This window comes from Ischnura elegans, chromosome 10 (assembly GCF_921293095.1).
Source record: "Ischnura elegans chromosome 10, ioIscEleg1.1, whole genome shotgun sequence".
NCBI lineage: Eukaryota > Metazoa > Arthropoda > Insecta > Odonata > Coenagrionidae > Ischnura > Ischnura elegans.
In genome coordinates this window covers 86,112,940-86,138,380 of record NC_060255.1, presented here as the reverse complement: position 1 = coordinate 86,138,380, position 25,441 = coordinate 86,112,940, and the positions used below count along the sequence as shown (strand labels likewise).

General features: G+C 36.4%; 1 protein-coding gene across 1 annotated transcript; it reads left to right on the top strand.

Annotated features, from left to right (window-relative positions):
- Positions 1–12,643: 12,643 nt before the first annotated feature.
- LOC124167174 lies at positions 12,644–24,544 on the top strand. The gene is made up of 4 exons (XM_046545001.1): positions 12,644–13,287; positions 14,868–15,154; positions 21,025–21,132; positions 24,336–24,544. Exons 1-4 carry the CDS (start codon positions 13,045–13,047, stop codon positions 24,526–24,528), a joined length of 831 nt encoding a protein of 276 aa, XP_046400957.1. The 5' UTR covers positions 12,644–13,044; the 3' UTR covers positions 24,529–24,544.
- The last annotated feature ends 897 nt before the right edge of the window (positions 24,545–25,441 follow it).

Sequence of the window (25,441 nt, the reverse complement as noted above, 5' to 3'; positions counted from 1 at the left end):
ATGAAGGTTTTGGGTGTTGACGTTAATGCAAACTAATAAAATGACGCCCCGATAAAAATGCCCAGTTTTCCTTCTTCATAAGAGCAACAATTCATTCAAGTGACCTTAAAGACTTTTCCCCCCACATCACGGTAACCATACTGAGAAACATAGAAGAATGCTGCGAAGATAATCAGTACAAGCGCGCCGGTATAGAATAGTAAGGATCAAATCGTTATGTCGGGACTAACTTATTGAGCATGGACGCGTAAATAAAACCCAATGGATAGTAACAAATCCTTCACATTCATATAATATATATACATTCACATCTAACACAAACTAAAAACCATATTTTTAACAAAATACAATTTAAAAACGCATGAACTGCAATAAATCTTAGGCATGCAACCCCGTTTACCAACTTCCAGGATTTATCGTAACACCCATTACTATCTTTTACAGGTATTCTACATGTAATTGAGAGTATGGAGTGTCTCCTCTATGTGCATTAGGGTGGTTCTTATTTTTTAAGTCTTAAGATTTCTTTGAGACCCCAGATTTGTTCCATTACAAATCGTGAAAAATATTTTTGCAATCAGATACCGTGAAATCGTGCCGTATTGCACTTAAAAATTTGGCTTTTTTGGGTTTTTTTTGGACATTACTGATGATAGTGTCATTCTCAGATTTTTCTTTCACTTTTCAGTTTTTTCAACGATTTGCAAGACATTAGAAAAGTATCACCTCAAAAATCATTCATTTCTGCCCTCAAGTTCCCTGATATACTTGGTAACCACCCGAAGTTCGCATGATACAAAGACATTGTGAATGGTTCGTTCAGGAAAAAGTATGATTGACAAATTTTGAGTAAAATACTTTTGGAGTGGCTTAAATATCAACTTCAAAGAGCTAATAGGCTGCTGTTGTGAACACATGGCTAAGATCTATTCGAAAAAGATTTATCTATCCAACTATTTATCACGTGAATATTTTCTTTAAGTTGTACTCGCTAACAAAATCTGAGCATTTTTTACGCAACGCCCGGCTGATAATAATTAAATTTTCATTTTTAGGCTGCCGTGTATTCCGATTGCATTAAATCATCTATCATTCTGCTGAGAATAAATTAATTTTAAATACGCCTTTGCTGCGCTGGTACTAACGTCGCCATAGTTATATTCCATACGCATCTCATTACACAGTCAAAGAGGAAAAAAGCAGATTTCAAACTCATATAAAATATTCATGTTTTGAATCAAGAGGGAGGTCACCAGATACCAATCAGTCCATAAAAAATATTCCTGAGCCGACACAAATAACTATTTGCTGTATGAAAGCTACGTTATGATATCGTGATTTTTTATGGCATCTCGAACTCCGTTGATTACACATTTTACAGTGCGCAATTAAACGCAGGCTTTATTACAGCCTTTCAGTGCAGTGTAGTTTTGTAACGTTTCAATCCGGCATTCATTTAGTATGCATTTCCAATGAAATATCTCTCCCATAAATGCTACGAAATGCGAAAGGATTATTTAAATCATAAGGGATTATTTAAATAACCAAAATATACAATAGGGTTTTCTTGAACTGATTATGGTACGATATTTTTTTGTTTTTTATGTGAATATCAAAAATAATAAATAACGTCATCTTCAGCAAATTTCCGACTTCTTGAAATTTTTTATCGTTTGATTAAAATTGCATTGCAAATCATCTTGTCATAATTATTAGGTCTATTTTTTAAGGTGACAGACATCCGTTTATCGTATGTACAATTTACATCATTAAAGGACACCACTATGCTTAGTAAAGAACGATCAAAAATATGCCCTTCAGTGAAACGAATACTTGCAAAAAATGACTGCTACCCAGATATGGATTACCTATACAAGGAATACTGAGGGATTCAAAACTGATGGTAAGTGTTAACACCTTTATTTGGACGACCCTTAAAATTCACCCCAGCTCAAAAGTGTATTTTTTCGAAAAATATGATTTTTAGAGAAGATATGGCACAGGATTTATCTCAGAGAAGGAATTCTAGTTATCATTTTATTCGAAGAAGGCCATCTCTTGATCTCCTCTTCAGTAAGGTATGATTTACAATTCAAATATTTCCCTCCTTTTCCTTCGAGAGAAAAGTTCCCGGCACTTCGTGCAATAATTCTCTCCATCTGAATTGGAGGAGGATTCTTGCATACGATTTCAACGCGGTCGTTAAATTTTGGCTTCCTTATTTCTTTCACTTCCTCCCACTTTGCAAAATCCTCAATTTTGAAAGCTTGAATAATTTTGATTTCAGCTATAGACCATTTGAACCATAACTTTGGGAAGTAACTTCCACCTCTTTCTTTCCTTAACGTCTTTCTGGAAAACATATTTTAAGTACTTCATCGTATGAAACCGAGTTTTCAACTATTAACGCCACAAATTGACCCAGAAATTAACTTACAGTTCAAGAAATTTATGACAAATATTTTTAAAACTCTAATGATACAATTTAAGGCTAGCTGTAGAGAAATTTCAATCTTTTGTTTCTGATTTTTGCCGCCTTTTGGTTAGATATCTGCCCAAGAGTTTCTAATTACTTCACACTAGAAACAAATTGATAAAATTTGCAAGATAAAATGCTGAAAAGAGTGCATATAATATAGTTAATGATAACATTGAGATAATTCGTGCGTAGCTTTCCGCGGCGATGTTCACGATGACTGCCAAATCCCGGGTTCTTCAGCTGCGTTTGTCGTTTCTGATTAACTGCAGCTACTTTCGTCTTTAAGGTCTCGCCTCGCCTCACCGGAATTTCTGTTTTGATTTTGGCCACTAGTCCCAGCCTACTGGCTGTCTTTAGAGAGTTTCAATAAGGTTAGTTTCTGATTGTGTTTATCTTTATGTAAAATTAGTCATTCTGTTGGTGTGGTTTACGGGGAAGGGATGTGGTTTAAGGTGAGAAGTTGATTTTTCGCCGCCTTATATAGCCCTGGCCGTCCTTCCCTTGAGCGTTGATTATTGCATCAAGGTAGTTTAAATCTATTTTTCATTATATATTATCATGTTTTTGGACAGCATGCTCCTAAATATGAAATATAGCTTCTAAAATTTGGCCAAGACTTTATTTTTAATACTTTAGAGCCTCTATAGCGTTCATTTGGCATTGGAAAATATCCAATGCCAAAAAAAAACTAAGTTGATCGAGTATCTCAAGGCTGTTGACGAGAATCTTTTCAAATTTAATGCCCATTTAATCTCATAAAATATTTTCTCAAGGCAATTACATAACGATAAAGGTTGTTATTGGTAATTTACATTATATTTTGTAAGGGTATCCTGTATCCGCCCATTATACCTACTTTTAATTACTAGAGATTACTGATATTTACATTTATATCAAGTATTGAGAGAGTAGCATTTATTTCACTTCACAGTCACAATATTGGATTAACATGGTATAAACTGACTTCCTGATAAAATGCCTATAAATTTATTACCACATCTTACTCAAGGAATAGAAGAAATTGATGCTGATCTATGTATTTTTCAATCTCATACAAAAAAACCTTTCGTCTAAGGAGGTACCTACCCCTTGAAATACGAAAACTTTACAATATATGACCTTGGGATAGTATCTACCGTTCACATGAATAAATATGATCCAGCCGTTGCTACCTCAACTTGGCGGAATTTCCCAAGGTAATAGCGTCATTTTCACACGTTATTCACCCAACCGGTTTCGACAAAGGTACAGCTCTCTCGCTGTGCTTGGATCTGTTCCTTTGGTAATTGCATGAAGGTTTGTAATCGATTGGATGAATAATTAAAAAATTATTCACCCACCTGTGAAAAATTACGTGGACGTTATTACTTCCATCACTGTGAAAGGTTGTCTCCAATTTTTATCAGTAAAGAGCTGAGAACAAGAATGGTCTACGTCACCCAGACTTAAATTTACTTTGATCACTATCAGCAATAATTCTCCTCTAAAGTTATTACTCCCATTTTCGATAAATATTTTTCTCCTTCAAATTATTAAGGGCTAGCGTGAAAGAATCATCTCATTGCCGATACAGTAAAAGAAAAATGAAACGATAATCGCAGTACGAAATCGTTTCACGCTTGACGTAGTGGAAATGCGATGATTAATGACAAATGGCAATTTCCACACTTACATATACAACTTCATGTTTCCACTACCGACTAAGGTTCGACATTTTATGTTATTTTCATGGCTATTTATGTCATTTCTTCAAGATGATATGCAATGTCGAAGCCATGGTCGGTGAGTGGAAATATTGAGTTATATATTAGATTAAGTAAGTGTGGAAATTACCATTAGTATTATATATTCTATCATTACATATTAAAACCCTTAAAGGACCAATATTTTTCCGGTTACTCTGTGGACCAAGAGAGGCCCGAAAATTGTCCACTTATATTTTTTCTATTTAACTAATCATGAAAGAGAATCTACCTTCAGTAATTGTCTTTTTAGATTGTTAAAAAATTCTCAAAGTTATTTATCCTGGTGAAAATAATAAAATCGCGATAAAAATATTGAAATTCTCAGATCTTTATAAACTGATCAAAAATGAAATTGTGATAAAGCTTCTTCTCAAAGGTTCCGGGTTTCATTCTCTATGTTGAAAATTAAGTTTCGCAATCAAATATACTTGCAAAATAACAAGACGGCATAATATTTACATGAACACTTAATTATAACTTATGGGTAGTTTAAATACCTAAATGCAATATGCAATATATATTAAAATGAAAGTTAATACTTAATTAATTACTAAAATGCCAAGCAAAACTATTTGCCCCATTACACGATTCTATTCGGTCGAAAAATATATCACAGGTTGGACCAATATTATGAACAAAACGCTCAATATGTATCAAGATGTATTTATCTTTAAAAAAAACCTATATTTGACAATATAACGAAGTTATAAATCTCTATTGGGTAAATTAGTGCTTAAAATATTGGAAAAATGAAGAGTTGGACATTTTTAAGCCCTCCCTTGATCCTTTGAGGGTTAAAAGCTGGAAATTGATTCATTTATGTAATCGTCTCTTCTCGCTGTGCATCTCAATCTCTTACCACGCAATCTTTCCCTCGAGTCGCTACTCGCCTTTTCCAACACGGCAATCTTGACCATCCCTTACTGAGTTCACCATCCCCTTACCCCTCCATCTACCCCATTCCTGTCAACCCTCCTCTGTCAACAACGACGCTTTTGTCTTCTTACCCGTCTCATTCGCTTCTTTCACTCATCTCTTGCTTCTTCTTCTTCTTCCTCTTCTTTCAGCCCCTCTCCCTTGTGCAAATATCCGCCACCCGTAGTTTCTATTTGCACAAACAACCTTCACCCTTTTATCTTTACCACTCCACTCCCCCTCCTCCACTGTCGCCCAGCCATTCTTGTTACTCCCACAGGTCGCACTATATCCTTCCATTGTTTTCTACTCTCAGGACCACGAATAAAGACACTGGACTCTCCACCATGCCCAGTAGTAAGTGATCCTGAAACGTCCCACATCATCTAACACGTTGCCAAGAAAAGGGAATAGCAATGCCCATTGTCATGTGAACAATAGGTGCGTTGCTAAGGAAGAATAATACTCCTAACATGACGTCACAGGGGAGTACAAAGCAGATGGATTTTGCTATGAAATCTCCGAGTCGCTGTACACCAAAGTGATCCTAAATCCTCCACATCAAATAACACGTTGCCATGACAATGTAATACCATAGTATTCCCCTTTGTCAAATTAGCAATAGATTAGTTACTAAAGAAAAGCAGGAAATGGTTCATACAAGATATCGTGAAGAGCTCTTACAAGAATTTTTACCCGACTACTTTTACATTTTAGCATCAGCAAGCTACAGTGACTTCTCTACAATAGGATGTGTGACGTTTTGATTTGGGTCTGCAAAAGCATGAATTAATCCAGGAAACCTCTACCCCTGCCTATAAAAACGAACTATCATATTGAATCACTGAGTGAGAATTCTTGCTGATCACGCTCTTTATTGTGACTTTATTTGTTCTGATTGACTTTTTTTGCGAGTGCAGACGATTTTTTGCGGTTATTCCCTCACCTAGTTCTTCCGTTGGCAATGGAGAGGGATGGGAGACACCCAGTTGATGGGGTTATTGACATTCTAAGCGCATAGATGGCGGTGCGAAGGAGCATCTTTAAATTCACGGAAGCGAGCGGCTGCGACAATGTGCGGAGAGTGACACGTGACCGACGAGGACAAATCCCGTGGCCTCAAAGAAATGATACAGCGTAGCTCTCATTGGTTGAAATCCTCCAGCCATGAAAACGTTCTCATGGATTCCCATTCTTAAGAAAATTTCGATTTGAACGTCCACCGCGAGTTGAAATTTCACGTATGCATGTTAACGTGGTTATCGACTGCATCGTGCATAAAAAGATTCTTCCGACCTTATGGGAAGGTTTTTTAATTTTATGTCGCAACCAAATGAGAGGAATAAAAGGTATCTCTTTTCTTTCTCTCGCTTCGTGGTCGTCTGGTCGTCGTCATGGTACATTATATATTTTACATTCTCAAGGAGCACATTTTCCTCGAGCGATTCTAAATGTAATTACCTAAAATAATTAGTAGGCCTAAATCAGAAAATTAGCGAAATGTTTCCATTGAATAGTTAAGTCCAAAGTTTGAGTGTTTTGTTGTAAAAATGGGGAGTTTACTTTTTACAGCAGTTCTACTTTAAAGGAAAATAATCCCACCACCTTAATTTTGCCTAATGTAATTTTTTCCTCATATTCTTAATAAAGAAAAATATCCTGTCCCACTTAATGCTGCGAATCTAATGTCTTCCCTTCCTCGTAGCTCACGCAGGTAGCCAGTATTGGGCCAAAAACATATACCGATTTTCAAAAAGGGAAATAAACATTATTTAGCAAACTATCGACCACCTTTCCCTTATCTTATCATCGATTATATGTAAAATACTAGAACATGTAGTCGTAAGTAAAATTATGACTTTCCTGGACAGTCGTAACTGCCTCAATGGCTTTCAGCACGACCTCCGGAAAGTGAGATCATACGAAACATATCTCTCGCTCTTTCTTTGCGACGCACAGTGGGCTAGAATCGAAAAAAGATGGCCAAAACCTCAAAATCGATTTTTTTGAGCTAGGAAATTGAAACTTCGCATACACATTTTCAAATAAATTGTGCATAACTTCCCAGATTATTTTGGTCCTGTGTTTACACTTTAACAATATATGTGAGGTCAAAGTTGAGCAAATTTAGCGAAAAACGACCACCCTCGATTTTTTCTGAAAATTGCCGACTTTATCCTCGTGCAGTGGTTTTATAAATAGATTTATCGACAAAACTGTTATACCATCTTAATTGACACTTCATATTCTTTCATTTGAAGGGTTTTTAAAGATTTTGTTTCATCAATAATCATAGATACATAACAAAATGGCGGAGCCTGTTTTCAACCCATTTTTTCACATAAACGTAGAAAAAAAGTAGACATTGTCACCGGCTTACACTAAGTAACTTATATCATGTCGTTCTTTGAAGCTTCTATATTGTGAATCTAAAGTCAAACCTTGCACCAATTTGCAACCCCGAATTTTAAATAGTTTTTTCGAACGCACGGACGACACCGGTTCTGGCCGGCGGCGGCGGAGAGTACGGCGACGCGGCAAGCGGGTGGATGCAATATGGTCTCATTCACTTTTATGTGTGGATAACAGATATATTAGTGACAGAAAATAATCACCAGAAAGTAAAATTTATAAATATTGCTACGAATGACTCTCATTATGCAATCGCTGGGCACTGCAAGAGGTGCACTGAAAGGTTTCCTTCTTTGAGTGCATTCCATGGGGAATGGACTTAAATCGCGTGCTTTACTAACTAATAAACTTTTTAACAATAACAGATAATATATTCCTTAAACGTGATGGAAAATGGCTCAATACAGTACTTGATTTTGCCGAAATTTGCCAAATCAATTACTGTCTTGGTGCTTGAAGAGTTCATTATTCTTATCCAGTAAGGTTATTTAATTTATATTCTTGATTTAAAGCAATTAATAACTATTCCTTATGCAGCACAATTTACATGTTGCTCTAGTTTAGCCAGTGCAGATGGACGTCAATTCATGTTTTTAGGGTTGTATGAAGAGAACGACTAGGAGGAAAACGAATGCAAAAGGAAGATACAGTGACCATCCTCGGAGGCAAGAACTCTTGCCAAGTGGATAAAATGCAACCCCGAGTATTATGTTAAGTCAGATTAAGAGGCCCTCTCACTAAGTAATTGTGTCCATGCAGCTCACAAAATTTCGGTGCAAGGGTCTTCGAAAATCTGAAATGCCAGGGATATAATATTAACCCCAGCGATGAGAGAGTGACGCGAGTATATGATTTCATTTACCCGAGTGAAATTATTGTAGCAGAGGTTATATAAGAAGTTTCCAAAAATGGTTCTGCATCTTACTGCGACTCGAATCTTAACGTACATTTCCACAGTTCCAAGTTTCGCGTCGCATATAAAGTGCACTTAAATTTGCAAACACGGCTTTGACAGCAGTTAGGACATGCGCAATATAATCACACGTGGGAACGAGGGCCTATGTCTCATGAATTATTGCTCGTGAGCACCTTTGTGCCTTCTTGTTTAGGTAAAAAATGCTGTTCCTTAGGCCAAGCATGAAACAGGCACAAGTATTCAAAAGTCATCACAATTATTCTAGATTTCCTCTCCAAATAATTTAATTTTCTCTCTCTCACACTGACGCTTTAAATACAATTATGGTATGCCACCAACCGTACATAAGGTCTTCATTCAAGGAGCTGACATTGCAAAAGAGTCCATTCTTAATTGCGACAACTGACAGGGGAAGCGATATAGGCACGGTATAAGGACGTGAGGAAGTTCCGTGAACGGTTGACTAGAAAAATGGCACGAGTGGCCACAAATAGGGATTTATTCCGAAGACAACTACTAATATCATAACTGATAATGACAAAAATTACGCCAATTAAACTGGAGGAAACACACTTCTTGCCGAAAAATGTATTGGATCTGTTTTTGAAAAAGGAAAACAATGCTTTAGCTCAGACAGTGAAAGTGATAAAAACTCGTCAGATAGTGAATGAAAAACAGTAACCTTTTATTGCTGACAGTGATAATTGCAGTATGTTAGTTGGGAAAAGTGTAAATTTTGCTGCTTTTGTTTATGTTATGTTTGTATGGTAAAATATTTCTGAAAAATAACCATTTTGTCAGCAGCGCAGTTTAATAAGAATAATGACGTTGATATATAGGTAAGAGATTTAAATCAATACTTTAAATTGAGCATAAGGCATACATTAAAATAAACTGTATTTCTTAGGAAGAATACATTATTTGATGTGAGTAATATGCCTTCCGAAACTTTTAAAGCTAACAGGAGTTCAAACTTCAAACCAAAAACAAGTTCGAAGGGCTCGGCACTACAACAATACTGTAAAACGACCGTGGTCAGAAGGCCTTTAAATATGTATGGAGGGTTAGGAAGTGGAGGCTATGGGTCATCGAAGGCTCTTGCCTAGAAATAGAGCTTGTTTGTTAATAAAAGAGTCCGTTTCCCCACTTTAAGCACGCGATTTAAGTCCATTCCCCATGGAATGCACTCAAAGAAGGAAACCTTTCAGTGCACCTCTTGCAGTGCCCAGCGATTGCATAATGAGAGTCATTCGTAGCAATATTTATAAATTTTACTTTCTGGTGATTATTTTCTGTCACTAATATATCTGTTATCCACACATAAAAGTGAATGAGACCATATTGCATCCACCCGCTTGCCGCGTCGCCGTACTCTCCGCCGCCGCCGGCCAGAACCGGTGTCGTCCGTGCGTTCGAAAAAACTATTTAAAATTCGGGGTTGCAAATTGGTGCAAGGTTTGACTTTAGATTCACAATATAGAAGCTTCAAAGAACGACATGATATAAGTTACTTAGTGTAAGCCGGTGACAATGTCTACTTTTTTTCTACGTTTATGTGAAAAAATGGGTTGAAAACAGGCTCCGCCATTTTGTTATGTATCTATGATTATTGATGAAACAAAATCTTTAAAAACCCTTCAAATGAAAGAATATGAAGTGTCAATTAAGATGGTATAACAGTTTTGTCGATAAATTTATTTATAAAACCACTGCACGAGGATAAAGTCGGCAATTTTCAGAAAAAATCGAGGGTGGTCGTTTTTCGCTAAATTTGCTCAACTTTGACCTCACATATATTGTTAAAGTGTAAACACAGGACCAAAATAATCTGGGAAGTTATGCACAATTTATTTGAGAATGTGTATGCGAAGTTTCAATTTCCTAGCTCAAAAAAATCGATTTTGAGGTTTTGGCCAGCTTTTTTCGATTCTAGCCCACTGTGCGACGTTCTCTAATCTGGCATATCAAAGAGCCACTTTCCACCTGCCTATCTCAAAATATAAATCGATATACAAGGGTAATATAAAACCATTTTTGAGGAAAGAATGTAGCTCCCCCGGTCCCCGGAATGTAACCTAATACGGAAGAGTAATCTGATGTTTCACGAAGGAAAATTTTGGCTCAATTAAATCCATCAAAGCTTCAGCGAATGTAAACCAATACAGAAGGTAACCTGATATGAGTTACAAAGGGAAATATGAGCTTCATCATAACCATGTGCGCTTTCGGAAGTGTAACCCAGTACGGAAAGGTAATCTTATATGACTCGAGTGAAAATTGAAGCGGAATGGTGACCATGAACAACCGCGATTTCAGGGGAAGACAATAACCACCTTTCCTTCAACTTGCAATGGTAAATAAACTATAATGCTGAAATTTAATTCATACTAATTCACGCAGTTGTGTAACGACAGAATAGAGACAAGCTGGTTTTGCGCAAGGGATTGTCAAAGGTGTATTATCGAAATTTTTTTTAAAAGAGGTACTCCGCGGATTTTCGGCCAAACTAGTCCGGCTTGTGAACCAACTGCGTTCAGAAGAGCGCAATATTTCCAAGCGTTCCTGCTCGGAGCGGGACTAATGCCGGAGTGGAGCTGCGTCGGAGCAGCGCAAAGCGGAGCTTTGGCTTCCCTTGCATGTTTCCTATGGTGGTAACCATTAGGTTTGGCTGTACGGCCTTCACCGAGCCAGGTCGTCAAACATCCGACATACCCCTTGACTCCGTAAGTATCGGTTGTGGACTACTACAAATCTCGAAGCGGAGAGATTAAGACGCAGTACCCTCGACTGAGGTTTTACTTCCTGCTTACTCGGTAACCATCGATGGAAAAATACTTGTAAATGCAAAATACTACGTTTTTTCTCTGAAACTCATTCTTGAGGAGCACCCTAAATTTTTTTGGCCCAAGAGCAGATTTCGTCGAAGGCAGTTTTAGTAATCATAGACAGGTTCGTTCCAGGAGGTTATTTTTGGCGTGCATTTCCCATTGGAAGCGTCTTCGAAAAAGGGTGGTTTCTTAAGATTTTGCTTCATAGAGGTTCGTTGTATGGAGGTTTATACTGTATTTATAAATGCTTTACTGCATCGCTTACCATCTTATTCAAGCTGCTTCTCGTTTACTGCGTTAAGATTTTTTTTCATCATCAAAATATCCGGCAAAATCATATTTTATAATCTGTAAATAAACTAAAAACTGGGAGGAAATGCCGTTTAAAAGATTTTATAAGTTAAAAAATTAACATTTATGTATAAAATAAGGTGAATTTCATTCAAATGCGGAGTAAAAATATTTCGTCACACCATTGGCCCAGGATGATGTTAGGACCACCTGTCACAAATGTTCCAATGAAGTCCACAAAGTCCACAAATCTATCAACATGCATTCTCTAAGTTGTTAAATATTGGAGCTGAGTGTTGTCACTGCGGGGTTAGCGACAAGGCAGCAGGGAAAGGGGAGAAGACAAAGAGAGGGGATGGGTATAGGAGGCAAACGGCATGTATACGAGGATTGCGAAATGTACTCCATTCGTGACACTCTCCCTCACGTTTTTCACATCTGACTTAAGCATTTTCTGTGGAAGAGATCACACAAAGTTACACAAAAGCCTCCCCCTTAGTCTCCACTCTTCCCTTGCGACGACCCAGAGGACAATTCACATTCTAATTGGTTTTATACCCATCTTGTCTTCCCTTCTGTTGGTAGAGGTGAGGGATTGCTAAGTTAGTGTTGTCTTAACCACGAAAGGACCAATATCAGAAGTGCAATGATATCTTCAAGATGAGGTTGGAATAAGTCCAGGAGTAGAGATAGGAGAAATATTTTAGAGGATTTTGTTACATTGATAAGAATGCATCGGTAGCCTGACATTACTAGCGTATGAGGTTTTTAGGTAGAATTACTTACCTATCTTAGAAAATTCTTCTCCTGTAACGGTTTTTAATTGACGAAAGTTAACGAAAATCAAATGGTATCTTTCATTTACCGTAACGTAAAGTTGAGGGTAATTGTCATTTAATTAGGTATGCCACTGTCTAAATTAACAGTTGTTCGAAAATTATTGCCCAAGAAATTGTTTTAAGAAAATAGGCACATTATATCTCCCGTAGGCAGTAAAATCTCAGTAGAAAACAAGTATGGAATCAAATTGAATTGAGTGCAGCATTATGACGATCTTTCTACTTTTCCTACTCATGTTGTTAGTGAAAGTTGCCTTCATTATATTTTATTACTTTTACTAGAAATAAAGCTTAGTATTTTACATAAAGGGAGTGGTTTCGACAATTTCAACAGAAACTTCAGTTAAAGGAGAATATTAGGGTAGTGCGTTATTTACAGATACGATAAAATCGACAGGCTTCGGCGAAACGAGGGAATTCTCGAAAACCACTTATTATTCCATGGATCGCATTTTTATTACCATCTGAAACGTCAGAATGGTGAGAAATTAATTTCACGGAACTCAACGAAACAAAGTGTTTACAGTTCGAAATGAGGAGATAGCAGCGTCAGCAAAAAAAAATAATTCCCGTATTGCGATAAAATTTTCGGCGCTGACCAAGCGACGCTGCGTTAGAAATGGGGACGCCGAATGAGAAGTGTTCTCTTCCATCAACTGCCATGATTACTGCGCTAATACCTAGCTTCGTCCTCGTGGGAGTCATCCTGGCTAATTTATTGGACCACAGCTGCGGTAGTCCGCCTATTCTCAGCGGGGAGGAGGAGCAGTGGAAATGGAAATCCAGTGTCACGGGTGACAAAGGTGGTGTGATCAAGAGGGAGAAGAGGTACGTCACCTTCCCGGAAGGAAGCACACTATCGGTAAGTTCCCAAATGCATCAAGATAATCTGGCAAATTTTGTTTGCATGCAAATAAAGACTGCTAGATTTCAAAACACATCTACTTGAATCAGGAGAAATCAGCACTCATGCTCTAGCGGTCCAATATTCATTAGTTGGACACTTTAGTTGGTTTGCTATTCTTTTTACCACCTCTTTAACCTTGATTGTGATCTTATTGGATCGGCGGTTGAATTTTAGTAAATGAAAGTGTTTCTTTATTTTCATTTTTCTCGTTTCCAAAAACATAAGAATAGACATTTTTCTATCTCGAATAATTTAACAACGGCAAATTTTATTTTTTGGATTGGACCCATGTCGCGAGTTCAAAAGGTCAAAATTGTAAAAATTTGCATCAATTTGACAGAACATACGACCTTTTCCGATGAGTAGTTATGCCAATTTTCATGAATATAGCTCGAGGGAAAGTGACAAAATTGGAGGTCAAAAACGACACAGGATCAACGGGAGACTTGTTATATCTTGTAGAATTACAAAGTACTAAATACACTTAAGTAAGGAGCAGTTGCGGATTTAGCACTAGGCTAGGAAAACAGCTGCTTTGGGGCCACGCAGGCTTAGTAAAAAAATTGAAATACTAAGTAAATTTATTGTTAATGTAAATTTGAAAGTGAATAAAACACAACCAGGGCCAGCTATAGGGCCAGGCAACCCGGGGGTTTGCATGCAGAAACGTAGCTAGGGGGGCGACCGAACGCCCAAACAGCAAGAATATTTTTTTGTTTTCCGATTTTATAAATTTAATATTTTGTATAAAACTTTACCGTGTAAATTCATTTTGATGAACTTTACCCCTTTTAAGTGAGGGTATTCCATTCCAGTGGTAAGACGGCAGAACAGCAGTTTCCCCGGGTAAGAGTTTTGCCTTGGTCCGGACCTGAACACAATTTGGATTGGTGAGCGGGCAGGACAAATTACAAAGCATAATATTTGCTTTAATAGAGGGTTGGCAGTGCAGTGAAAAAATATCTCGGTGTTATATCCAAGTTTTATGGTGCAGAAAATGTTCACTCTAAGTAATCTAAGAACACAAGATGATGGCGTTGGGAGGAAAAAGTTTGGCGGGAAGGAGAAGCTAAAGGTTTGCTTTTTACTAACTGTACATATTTGGGAGCATTAAATTATTAAAAGTTGCACCTATCACCCATACCCTAATATTCCAGTAAGGAAATTATCGACACCAATTTTTGAAATACATTTATTTACGAGTTTAGTTTTTCGCATACTAAAAAATACTGTCATGAATGATGTAATTAAGAGTACAATTATCACTACCGAGTAAGTTGTTTTTACAATTCCTTAAAAGTATTGGGGAAATAATTGCAGCTCATAATGTGGCCATCTCAACTCCCAGCCCTCCAAAGTTTTAGTGGCAATACTGAAATTTTAACTTTCATTAGTAACGAACACTTGTAAATTAATTGATGATACAGAGAAATGACAGTTGCGAAAATAAAAAGTAAGAATTAAGAATTTCTTCTCAATCGCATTCCATACCTCATGGCTTCATATTTTACCTGTCTTGTCATTACTCATTTCAGATTGTTTGGTGCTTTACGACTACCACAATTAACATGGATGGCATCCATACTTTCAGCCTTGGTTTTGGGCTATCGTACGATTTGCCGAACGAAACTAAGGCTTTGAATGGGGATGATTTCCAAGGCCATAGTTATGAACCACAAACTACGACTCCACGGGTTAAATATGATCATAAACCTCCTTACTACTATAATGATCATGACCATCATGAACATGAATACATCATTACTCAAAGGCGTCGTGATAGAAGAGACATATTCCGAAAACTGGAAGTGGCTATCGATACGTAAGTATATGCAGACTTAAGTATAGAAGCAAAAACCCAGTAATGTTCCATGAACATTTATTTAACTAACAAAATAAAAGTTTGTGGAAAAGTACTGGGCTTCACCATGAATATTTCATCCTACCACCAAGTTAGGCCAAAATCAGTTGATTTCATTTAGGTGTGGAATTTTCAATGACAAATTATTCCTGAATTTCAACGTCAAAATGGTCACTTGTAAACATGAGTCTTTGAGATATCATTTCCTAATTTTTAAGACTGTCGATTAGAATTTAACTTCCTTGTAATACTTCTCTAATGACATCAATTACATGTGTTTATATAACGCTATTGTACCTGATGCATACCATTGAAAACACACAACATAAGGGTTATGGTTATCAAACCTCAGACTGAACCGAATATATGGTTACTCATTTAGATCAAATTGAGAGTGATTTCTACCTTTATGGAATCTTTTTCAACACTATGGTTGCTATGTTTCAGTTAAAACACGATCTGATGCATTATAGTTATAATCCCAAAATACCGATAAATTGTGAGTTAATTCCAGAAAACATTGGTTGCAGAGGAACACTTCGGGTGGAAAACAGAACGGAGTCGTTATTTGGAAACTTTCTTGAGTTGATAATGGCTCCCTAAGTTAAATGAGAATTTCATCTGGTGTTTACCCACCATGGCGTACATTTCAGCATGGCCTGATCACTGGAGCGAGAAATTAAGCTGGAAGACGGGGGCAAAAAATGTTACGGGTGTAAACCCCTACGGACAATCCTGATAACACTCGGTATATCACCTGCGATTCCAGCATCCACTAAGAAATGTAATCAATGTCAAAATCATCTAATCCACAGATGAGACTGGCAAAAACTGTAAAGTTAGAAATCAGTATCATTTCCGGTTCTATGATTCAATCATAACACCTGATAGAAATTTACTCAATTGTTTCTTGATTAGTGCAGGTTTCCAAAGGCATTAATTTCATCCATTAAGGACAGGTGTCTTTACTAGTCTAGTATTTTTATTTTCAACTTGTTCACAGTTTTCGTTCAATTCTAACTGACGTGTATTTATATCAACTGCACTCTCTAATTATTAAAAATAAGAGTGCACCATCTGAATTATAATGCCCTGCCCATAGAACTACCAAATACCATAATTCCTTTCTTTTCCATTACACTTTGGGCACCTTTTTTGTAATCATATAATAACGATACCTATTTTCATTGTAAGGTAAATAGAAATAATGCTGTGATTATTTTAGTCCGGTTTCATTCACATTTTCAATGTGGTTGCTGAGACTGGATGTGATTGTTGAAGCCTGGTTATCCAACTCCAACTCGCCTAATGCTGTTTTTCCAGCCTTTATATCAACTCACCAACCTGTCTGTTTGTTTGTCTGTTTGTCTGGTACAAATCTTGTAACTCAAATTTGACTCACTTCCTGTGAAGCAAAAACGCTGAAATTTTGCACACTTCTTCATTTCCGATGACAATACATGAAAATATAACTTTTTCTCTCCAACCCCCCTTTAACCACCCCCCAGTCAACCTATAGCCCCCCAAAACATGTTTTTGATCTAAGAAGTTCCAAATGGTCGATTTTCGTGTTTTGCGACCACAGTAAAAGTTATCCACTTTAGGCATATCCACATAGTAGGCATTTAAAAGAATAGGGGTGGCATTTTGAAACAAAGGGGGCTTACCATTCACTGAAAATTTAATAAATATAGTGACTTTTTTAATTCGTCACTTTTGGTTTTTCGGGGTCACTGAGTTTTTTTGCTTTGTGTCATATATAAACGTTGCTCATCCCCTGTAATCTAAATATAAAGGCTGGTTAAAAAAAAAAAAAAAATTATAAGAGCTTATTTAATTTTTATTACGACGCTGACTTTTCCTAGATGGCGTAAGTGTAAGTTACCCGGAAGCCCCGTAGGGCATAGCAAGGGCTGACACTGACCGTTTATGATATCATAATCCATTTCCTCACGTAATTCATGCTTTAAAAATGTTTTACGAGGGAATTTTATGGGATTTAAGTAATAAGGAATCCTTATCTAATGGAGGTCGCGTAAGGCGTCACAATAAACGAATGTCATAGCCAAAAAATAAGTATTTCTGGCAAAAATAATTTGCAGTGAATCTGTAGTGATTATGAAAATTCTTACGTTTCCGTTTGAGAAAACCACCTAACTCTGATTTGCGCTCGTGGCGCCATCTATACGATAACAATAAAAGCATGTTTTAACTACTTTTATGCATATTGTTAATGAAAATAATTTGCGTGTCTGTTGATATTTTTGTCTCGATATTTCGCGTTCCTATTGCCATCTCTCGCCTCACAAAGAAGACCAGGTTTTGGAATAGCTAATTTTATGGCTGTTTGTGAAAATAAACTACAGGTCAGGTGATAGCTACCTTTCGCGTTATTTCGCGTTCATATAGTTATGAGTAGATGAACATGTGTATGAATTGTCGAATATTTTTAAATATACCTCAAGGAATATGCGAATACTGGATTTTTAGGGACAGAGCGTTTGTGGTGCCTTCTCTCACTTGAAATGTGATAACAGATTACAGATCCTCTGTTTTTGGGATTATGTCATAGAAATTAATTTTAGCAGCTGGACATTTGTATTAATTGGTCTCAGTCGGTTTATTTAAAAAAAATATGTGTAAATTTAAGTTGGTTGGGTTCAAACCCTCATAATCAGAAATAGAGGAGCTACAATCCTAGGGTAAGGGCTAAAATACGAAAAATCGGCGATATTTCGTAAGTTCATGCGTCATTAAGTTTATATTTCTCTCCATTACGTAAATATTCAATTCAAAAAGTTCTCTCAACGCTTATATCATCGTGGTTACTAAAACGACCTTAAGTATTGTCGAGGGCGAATGAGCGTGTTGTTCGTCCATTCCGCCCATTTCGACGGCATTTTGAGTGTTTTTTTCCGCTCTTTAAGCAACTAATGGACCCAATACTCGAACACACGTGACACTAATATGTTCCCGACCCCCTCCCAAACCCGCTTGATGAACTCAAGCGACAATCGACTCGTTTAATCCATAAAGTTAAGAAATTACCTTCCAGTTAGCGCAATTGTCGTAAAACAGCTTAACTACAATTGTATCACAAAACTTTATCAAAACAGGGAGTTCTGTTTTACGATTTTAATACAGCATCAAATGTTATCCAATACAATTGCATTAAGATTACAATACATACCTTCATTACTTTGAATGCATTACTGATACAATAAAACTTTTTATTGCAATATTTAGATATTGCATTTTTCTTGCTATGTCACTGTTATACAAATGCGAAGAGAAGATTTTTTGGTCACAGTACAACAGACACGCATTAAGTTCCAAAAATGGTGGGTAACGGAAGAAAACTAATGTTATATTCGTATTCAGCAGACCATTTGACAGAAGAAAAAAGCAGGAATGGTGTTAGGGCCCGAAAACTTTATTTTTGTCGTCGAGAGTTATCTTTACTGAGCAACTTGAGCGCTACCGTGTGGTCACCTGATGATGACGATCGATCATTGAGACTTGAGACGTGTGTTATCTCTCGTGTGGAAACACTAACGTGATATGTAGGTACTGTTAAGACACTTTTTTCATAAAACATGGTGAAGGCGCATACCAAATCACCATCGTTGATTCTCAAGTTAGTTACACTAACTATTGCAACATGAAATTGCTCATGGCATCTTCTTAAGTGAAATTAAGTGAAACGCCATTAACAGAGGAAAACACAAGAGGATAGGTGATGTGGTAGAATTTATAGTTCCGTGAAGGAAAGAAGCTAATAATAGATAGAGGGCTAGTAATAAAAACGTGGCACTTTCCAAATAGCAATGATGTAATATATCCAAAATAACACTTTCTCAGATTGAAAACTAGAAAAATGATAAATTGCGTTTGTATATAATCATTCAAGAAAACTTTCGTGTGTGCTCCTGCAGGCCATATTATGGCAAAATTGAGATGTGTTTTCCAAGAGTAAATAATAAAGTTGAAAAATAGAAAGAGTTTTAACTGCGTTGTACCGCGAAAATATGAGAAAATGAAACTTATCAAATCATGTGCGAAAAATAAACAGAAAAAATCATTCGTGTTGACGAGGATTCGAACCGTAATTCGATTTCCGGTCGAGTGCATTAGCCAGTTGAGCTGTCGAGGCCCTTATCCCCGGAGGAAATTTCAGGACTATACCGGACAAGGTGGTATCACCGTGGCTAGTCCTGGTATACCTACTAAAAATTACTAAATCAAATAACAAAATCAATTTTCAAACACAGATATAGGTGTTACATAAAAGCTGATAGATCCAAAGGAAAGAGACAGATCACTGCACTGACCAGGATATTGATTACTAAATGCGATTAACAGTCCTTCGCCATTTCCATGATTACTGGAGATCCGGGGTTTTTAGGAATATATCACGATGGGAAACCGCAGGTGTCGCAAATATAGGTATCTACTCACCAAAGCGTGCATTTCACGCGCAGTTAAGCCTAATACTCGTATACTCTGAATGAGTCCCGTGGCCCATAGCTGGACCCATACCCTCACTGGCATATGAAATTAATCACTTAAGCCTTAGGATATTGCATAGTTTATACCATGATGAAGTGCTACAAGAACATATAATAATATATCTATGTCAAAATCTACATACTACGCCTCATAGGCGTGTGGCGGAGGGTGTCATAAAACCAGCCGTTTCCAAACAAGAAGGTAATGCTAAAAGGAAAATAGACCTAGCATATATAAAAGCCTTTAATTTTTCGAGATAAAAACTAATCCCAATATATATCCTCTAGACATACTATTTCTCTTAATTTATCGTTACTATAGGACCTGGAAATATCATGGGGTCCTAATGTGATGTTATAATATAATATAATATGTATTCCCCAGGATGAGCTCAAAGTTATCGTAACTTCCTAATAATGGCGCCCTATATCAATATCTCGGTCTCTTTATTTAGCCTAGAAAGTTTTGATTCCACATTCACTTTGAAATATTATTATGTGCAATAGAAGCACGAATTTTTAGTTCCTATGTTTTCGTAAATCTCTTTGTATCGAACAAAATACATTTTAGGAATTTTTCTCGTATGGTGCTAGTAAATTCTTTTCTAGTTTCACACCGGGTCAATATCTCCTCTATGATAGACGGACTCCTTGGAACTATTTCGCAAATTTCGAAAAATAGAGGTAAGATTACGAACATCCCTTACCTAAGTCCTGAGAATTTTGAAAAACGGTAAACAAAAAACTTAAGACGGTACAAAAATTTTCAATTCAAGCATATTTAAAATCATATTTGATCACTAGTTTCGTTACTGAGTCTAACAAAATACTTCTGGCGGGTCAAAAGTCTTTGATTTCATGCCTATACTAATTTCAAATATAAAAATATCAGCGCCGAATTTAGATACAAATGATTCTTGTGATTAGTATTGGTATCATTAGCTGATCACCTAATTTCGATACCGCTACCAAATATGATTGATTGCTCGAATATGAACTCTTAACCCTTCCGCGACTGTGCGGGTAACTCAGTTACCCCAAACTATGTTAATTTATTATTTTTTAAAATTTTGTCCCTTTGACAATTCTTGCATTTGAGCTCAACCAATTTGTCGTTATTTAGGCGAAGAATGGTTTTTTTTATCCCCACGTAAGTTTGGCTTAGAATAGGCTCGACCTCCTCCCCCCATGAACCTAAACCTCCTCACGTAATTAATGGATGCCCCTAAGGTAAATATTAGTGATGACATATGCCTGTTTAAACAGAAAATTTCGCATAATTTTCCCTTCTCTTTTTCCCAACATTCAACCGCCTTGCATCAGAGTGGGTCTGCCTGGACGATCCTGCCTTCTTCGTGCGCTATGCGAAGGCAGCAGTCGACTCTCTTCTAATGGCGGCTTCCTCGAGGAAATGCTAAAGATCATATTCACGTAAGTAATCACGAAATGAGTAAATACTTTGATGAAAATCTAAAGGCCTGGTTACACAGAACATTAACATGCACGAGTTAATGTCTGTTTGCATGAATGAATTTTGTGGACCAGAACGGAACATGCATGAATGCATGAACCAAAATAGAACAGGTTCCATTTTCCAGGTTCTATTCATGCGTTCGCGCATGTTGGGTGGTTGCACGGTGCATTTTCGTGTTCATTCACGCATTAATAAATTTAAGCATTAACTTTAGTGTTAGTTTATACTGTAACCAGGCCTTAACAGAATGCCCTGAGTAAACCTTAATGGATTATTTTTTACCTTCTTTATGAGTGATCACAAAAAATTTATGTAACAGATCATTAATTAACATATTCCCTGCCACGGATTTTGGATAAATAACGCAAAAGGTATTTTTTCTTTCGCATTACTACTTGGATTCTTTCCGTTTGAGTTTTCGTGCACATTCGGATACGTGTGCCGTGTCGGGCACGTCATATACGCGGTAAAGCAGTAGTTCTGACCAACGGCATGCTATGAGAGGCTAAGAAGTGACTCATTCTTGTGAGTGAAGATGAAGTACGCGTATCGTTCATTATGATCGAATCGGAAGTGAACGTGTATTAGATTGTACTTAATCCATTAAACACCTAGGATCCCGTAAATGATGCTCGATATTTTGCATTCATAAAGCGAACCCTGGAGTGGATTGAAGAAATTTAAACATATAAATAGTATTTCATGGGAAGCGTAGAGGAATCAAGATTTTTCTATTACTACGAACAGCGGCGCCATAAGGCCAACTTAGCATTTCTCATTCTCAAATGCGTTTTCATGTAATTATAAATTGAAAGGCCCCTGCTTAATTTTTAGCCAACGTAGTATTATAATAATAGTCTTCAGAGAGTTTTTGGAATTTCTCTCATGGATTGTCCGTCTTTATCCCTTTTAGTTTTCATGAAAGTTACCTTTCCTTGAGTTCTCACGGTAATCGCTCTAGCAAAAAAGCGGCCCACAAAGAATGTAATTGGATCCCTGCAAAAAGAATCCGTTGTTACTTACTAATCTATCTCACTCAATGATCATTTGATAGTATTTCCCAAGCCCAAATTCAATTTATTATTATTAAAAAAAAGTATTGATCATATATTCACTACCTTGCGACCCAGAAGAACTTTATCTTGAAAATGAGGACACCAGGCATATCTATCCTTAGAATATAAATATAAAGCATCGTCAGAGACTTTTGATTCGTATTTGGGTTCAGTATGGTGGCGGTTGAAATTTCCTTTAAATGATGAGAAAAAGGCTAAGAGGATATGTAACGCACAGTTCATAGCACACAAAAATTCTGGATGTTATATTAACAGTGCATTCTTTAATCTGTTTAATGAAATCGAGTTTATGAAGCTGCTTCTGACGCTGACATCATAAATAAATACTATAAATAAAAGTTAAATCATATACCCAATGCTCCCAGAAAGACCAGGTACCTGAAGGATCATACATGAACACCTTTAAAATTCTTGAAAAAACGTTGGAAAGGATTTTCTCACTCCGAACGCAAACACACCACTGGAATTCTCGAATTCTTGTCGAGCCAAGACGAGATTAAGAAGGCTGGAAGCTTGCTCATTTTCCCGGCGATCAAAGGGTCCGTGGCTTCCTTTCCAATTGGGGTGGCTTTTTTCATTAAATTTCTTCAAGAAGAAACCATCAAAGGAAATGAGGCCGAGTGCATGGAGCAGCAAGAATACCAATTCGAGGTGAGGTACTAACCCAGAGAATATAGCAAGACCCTTTCTTACTCTTTTACACTATTCATAAAGTAACTCCAAAAATCCAGCAAGATTATGAGGTAATATTAAGGGCAGTAGTGGCTTAAAAAAATCTCCTACTGCGGGTATTAATTTACAATTCCTTAATTGGAATTGGTCGTTTTACTAATTGTTGTAGCCAATGAGTAATTGAAAAATAATTTACATTAAACTTAAGAAATATAACTATTTCTTAGATTTGGAAACTATTAGTTTTAGTGACGCTATAAATTTCATAAAATTCATTTAACTGAAAGCTAACATTATAAATACATGTTACTGCTATTATGTCGCCAAAAATGATTTTATTTCTAAGCTCAGTTTTGAAAACAAAACTCAGTACTCAGCTTTCTTTCTCTGTGTATCTGTAGTAATAAACAAGATTTATAACAAATTGAGGCGTATTTACCCAAATTATTTTAATATTTATGATAAATTGAGAAATGAATAAATCGACGTTGGAATGATTCGATTCCGATTACGGGTGCAGATTTTCAGTAGTTGGTAAAAATCATATTATGAGAAATTTTCCTCGAAGATAATTGGTTGATGCCAATACATTATACTTTTAGAATACCATATATTTATAAAAATGTTTCATTAAATTGTCATTTTTTTCTTTCCTTACTCTCCCGGAAGCAATCTAAGAATAGAACCTAGTGCATATGGTTTCTTTATATTTGAGATGAAAATTGATTACTTCAGCAGAAAAAGAATGAATAAATTAACCCGTATAAATTTGTCACGTAGATGATTATTGACGAAAACAACGTAATAAGGTTTTATGAAACTAAGCATTCGCACTATAAAGACGTCGTACTTTTAGGCAACTCAAGAGAAATGATGCACTGAATTGTTGAGGCCTTTACTTTGTAGAATTCCATATTTAATGTTTGGAAGGAAATTTCTTAGCTTATTCTACAAAAACACACACTTTATTGCCGACTAGTTTCGGTTACACTGACTAGTCTTGAAAATGGTACAGTGTAACCGAAACTAGTCGGCAATAAAGTGTGTGTTTTTGTAGAATAAGCTAAGAAATTTCCTTCCAAACATTAAACTCAAGATAAAATCTACATTCGTGAATAGTGCAGATAAAATAGTAAACTCAGCCTCTCATTCCTAAACCTCAATCCTCTTTGAATATGAATATGGATTTTATTTTTATACAATATTTTTTCGTTAGTGAAGGCCATGTAAAATTCACGCACTTCAATATTAAATCTTGGTAAATCATTCAAAATGGACTTTAAATGCATCGGAAGAGTTTAAAAGTTGGCAACGAATATACCGTGTAAAATCCCAATCTCTTACAAGATGATGGGAAATAATGTCTTCGCGATTCTTTGCAGAAATTTAAAACATGGATCTTCTATTTATAGGATACCACAAGTAAGAAAAAGTGATTCAAGAGGAACCGTAAACTCGGAGAGTGAATGGCGCAACACTTTGGATGAAGATCAAGACATATACGATAAAGCGTTCTTGCTGGGTGCACGTGATGAAAAGCCTGAGTGCGAATTGTATTTCCCTTATTGTGATGTATCAATTTGGAATATACTTATTCCAAGATAAATGACTACCCTCAATTGCTGAACTTGACGGATGGAAAAAAAATCCGCTCTACAACTCGCAAAATATAAAGACTGCTTACAATAAAAATATAAATATTGTGTTAAGTGTTACAACAAATCTTAATAACACATAAGGAATATACATTAAAAACATATTTATCAATGCGTGATTAATTTGAAGACCTTTCCCGCCTTTCTTGGCAATATTTTTACGTGTTATAAAAATGTTTTCATGGCATAAAAAGGTAGTTTTAGGGACTGGTGAAGTAAGAAAAACTACCATTAATGCCACATTTTGGTGAAGAAGATATAGAATGTGAAGTAATCTACACCACACTCAGGAGAAAACTTCTCTGCGAAAATGGTTTTTAAGTCGTATGAACGGAAACCCTCATTAAATGCGCATAGATCTCCATTGCATTTTTATCCATAAGTAATTGAAATAAGAAATATTTTAAATACGATTCTCTATCAGAATTATGCTCATTATACACAAAGTTGCAATTGAAAACGCAAAAATAATCTGACAAAACCAATCCCTTCGCTCACACCTGAGAAACATTTTGTATTCATGGTGAAACAAAATCCAGTGCTATTCCTAACATTTAGTCTTGATAATGACGGTATAAACGTCGAAACTAGTTTACAGCTAATAATAAAAGTTTGTGGAATAGTACTGGGTTTTGTTCCACCATGAATATTTCATCGTTCCACCAAATAAAAGCCCAAATCAGTTGATTTTGTTCAACATTTTGTATTTTAAACCCTTTTGCATAACCCTTCCACCAATTTGCATAATATGTATTAAATGGCTGACGTCACGAAATACCAAGAGGCCATCGAAGACACACCTCTGTGACGGGAATAATGGTTTGAATTCGTGAAGAAGACTATTAATTACACATGTCGAACAC

Bases quoted from the DNA above. Each gene is read 5' to 3' on its own strand.
- LOC124167174 (XM_046545001.1), top strand. From the start codon at position 13,045: ATGGGGACGCCGAATGAGAAGTGTTCTCTTCCATCAACTGCCATGATT. The intron at 13,288-14,867 runs GTAAGTTCCCAA...TACTCATTTCAG, and splicing joins CGGAAGGAAGCACACTATCG to ATTGTTTGGTGCTTTACGAC. The intron at 15,155-21,024 runs GTAAGTATATGC...GCCTTGCATCAG, and splicing joins CTGGAAGTGGCTATCGATAC to AGTGGGTCTGCCTGGACGAT.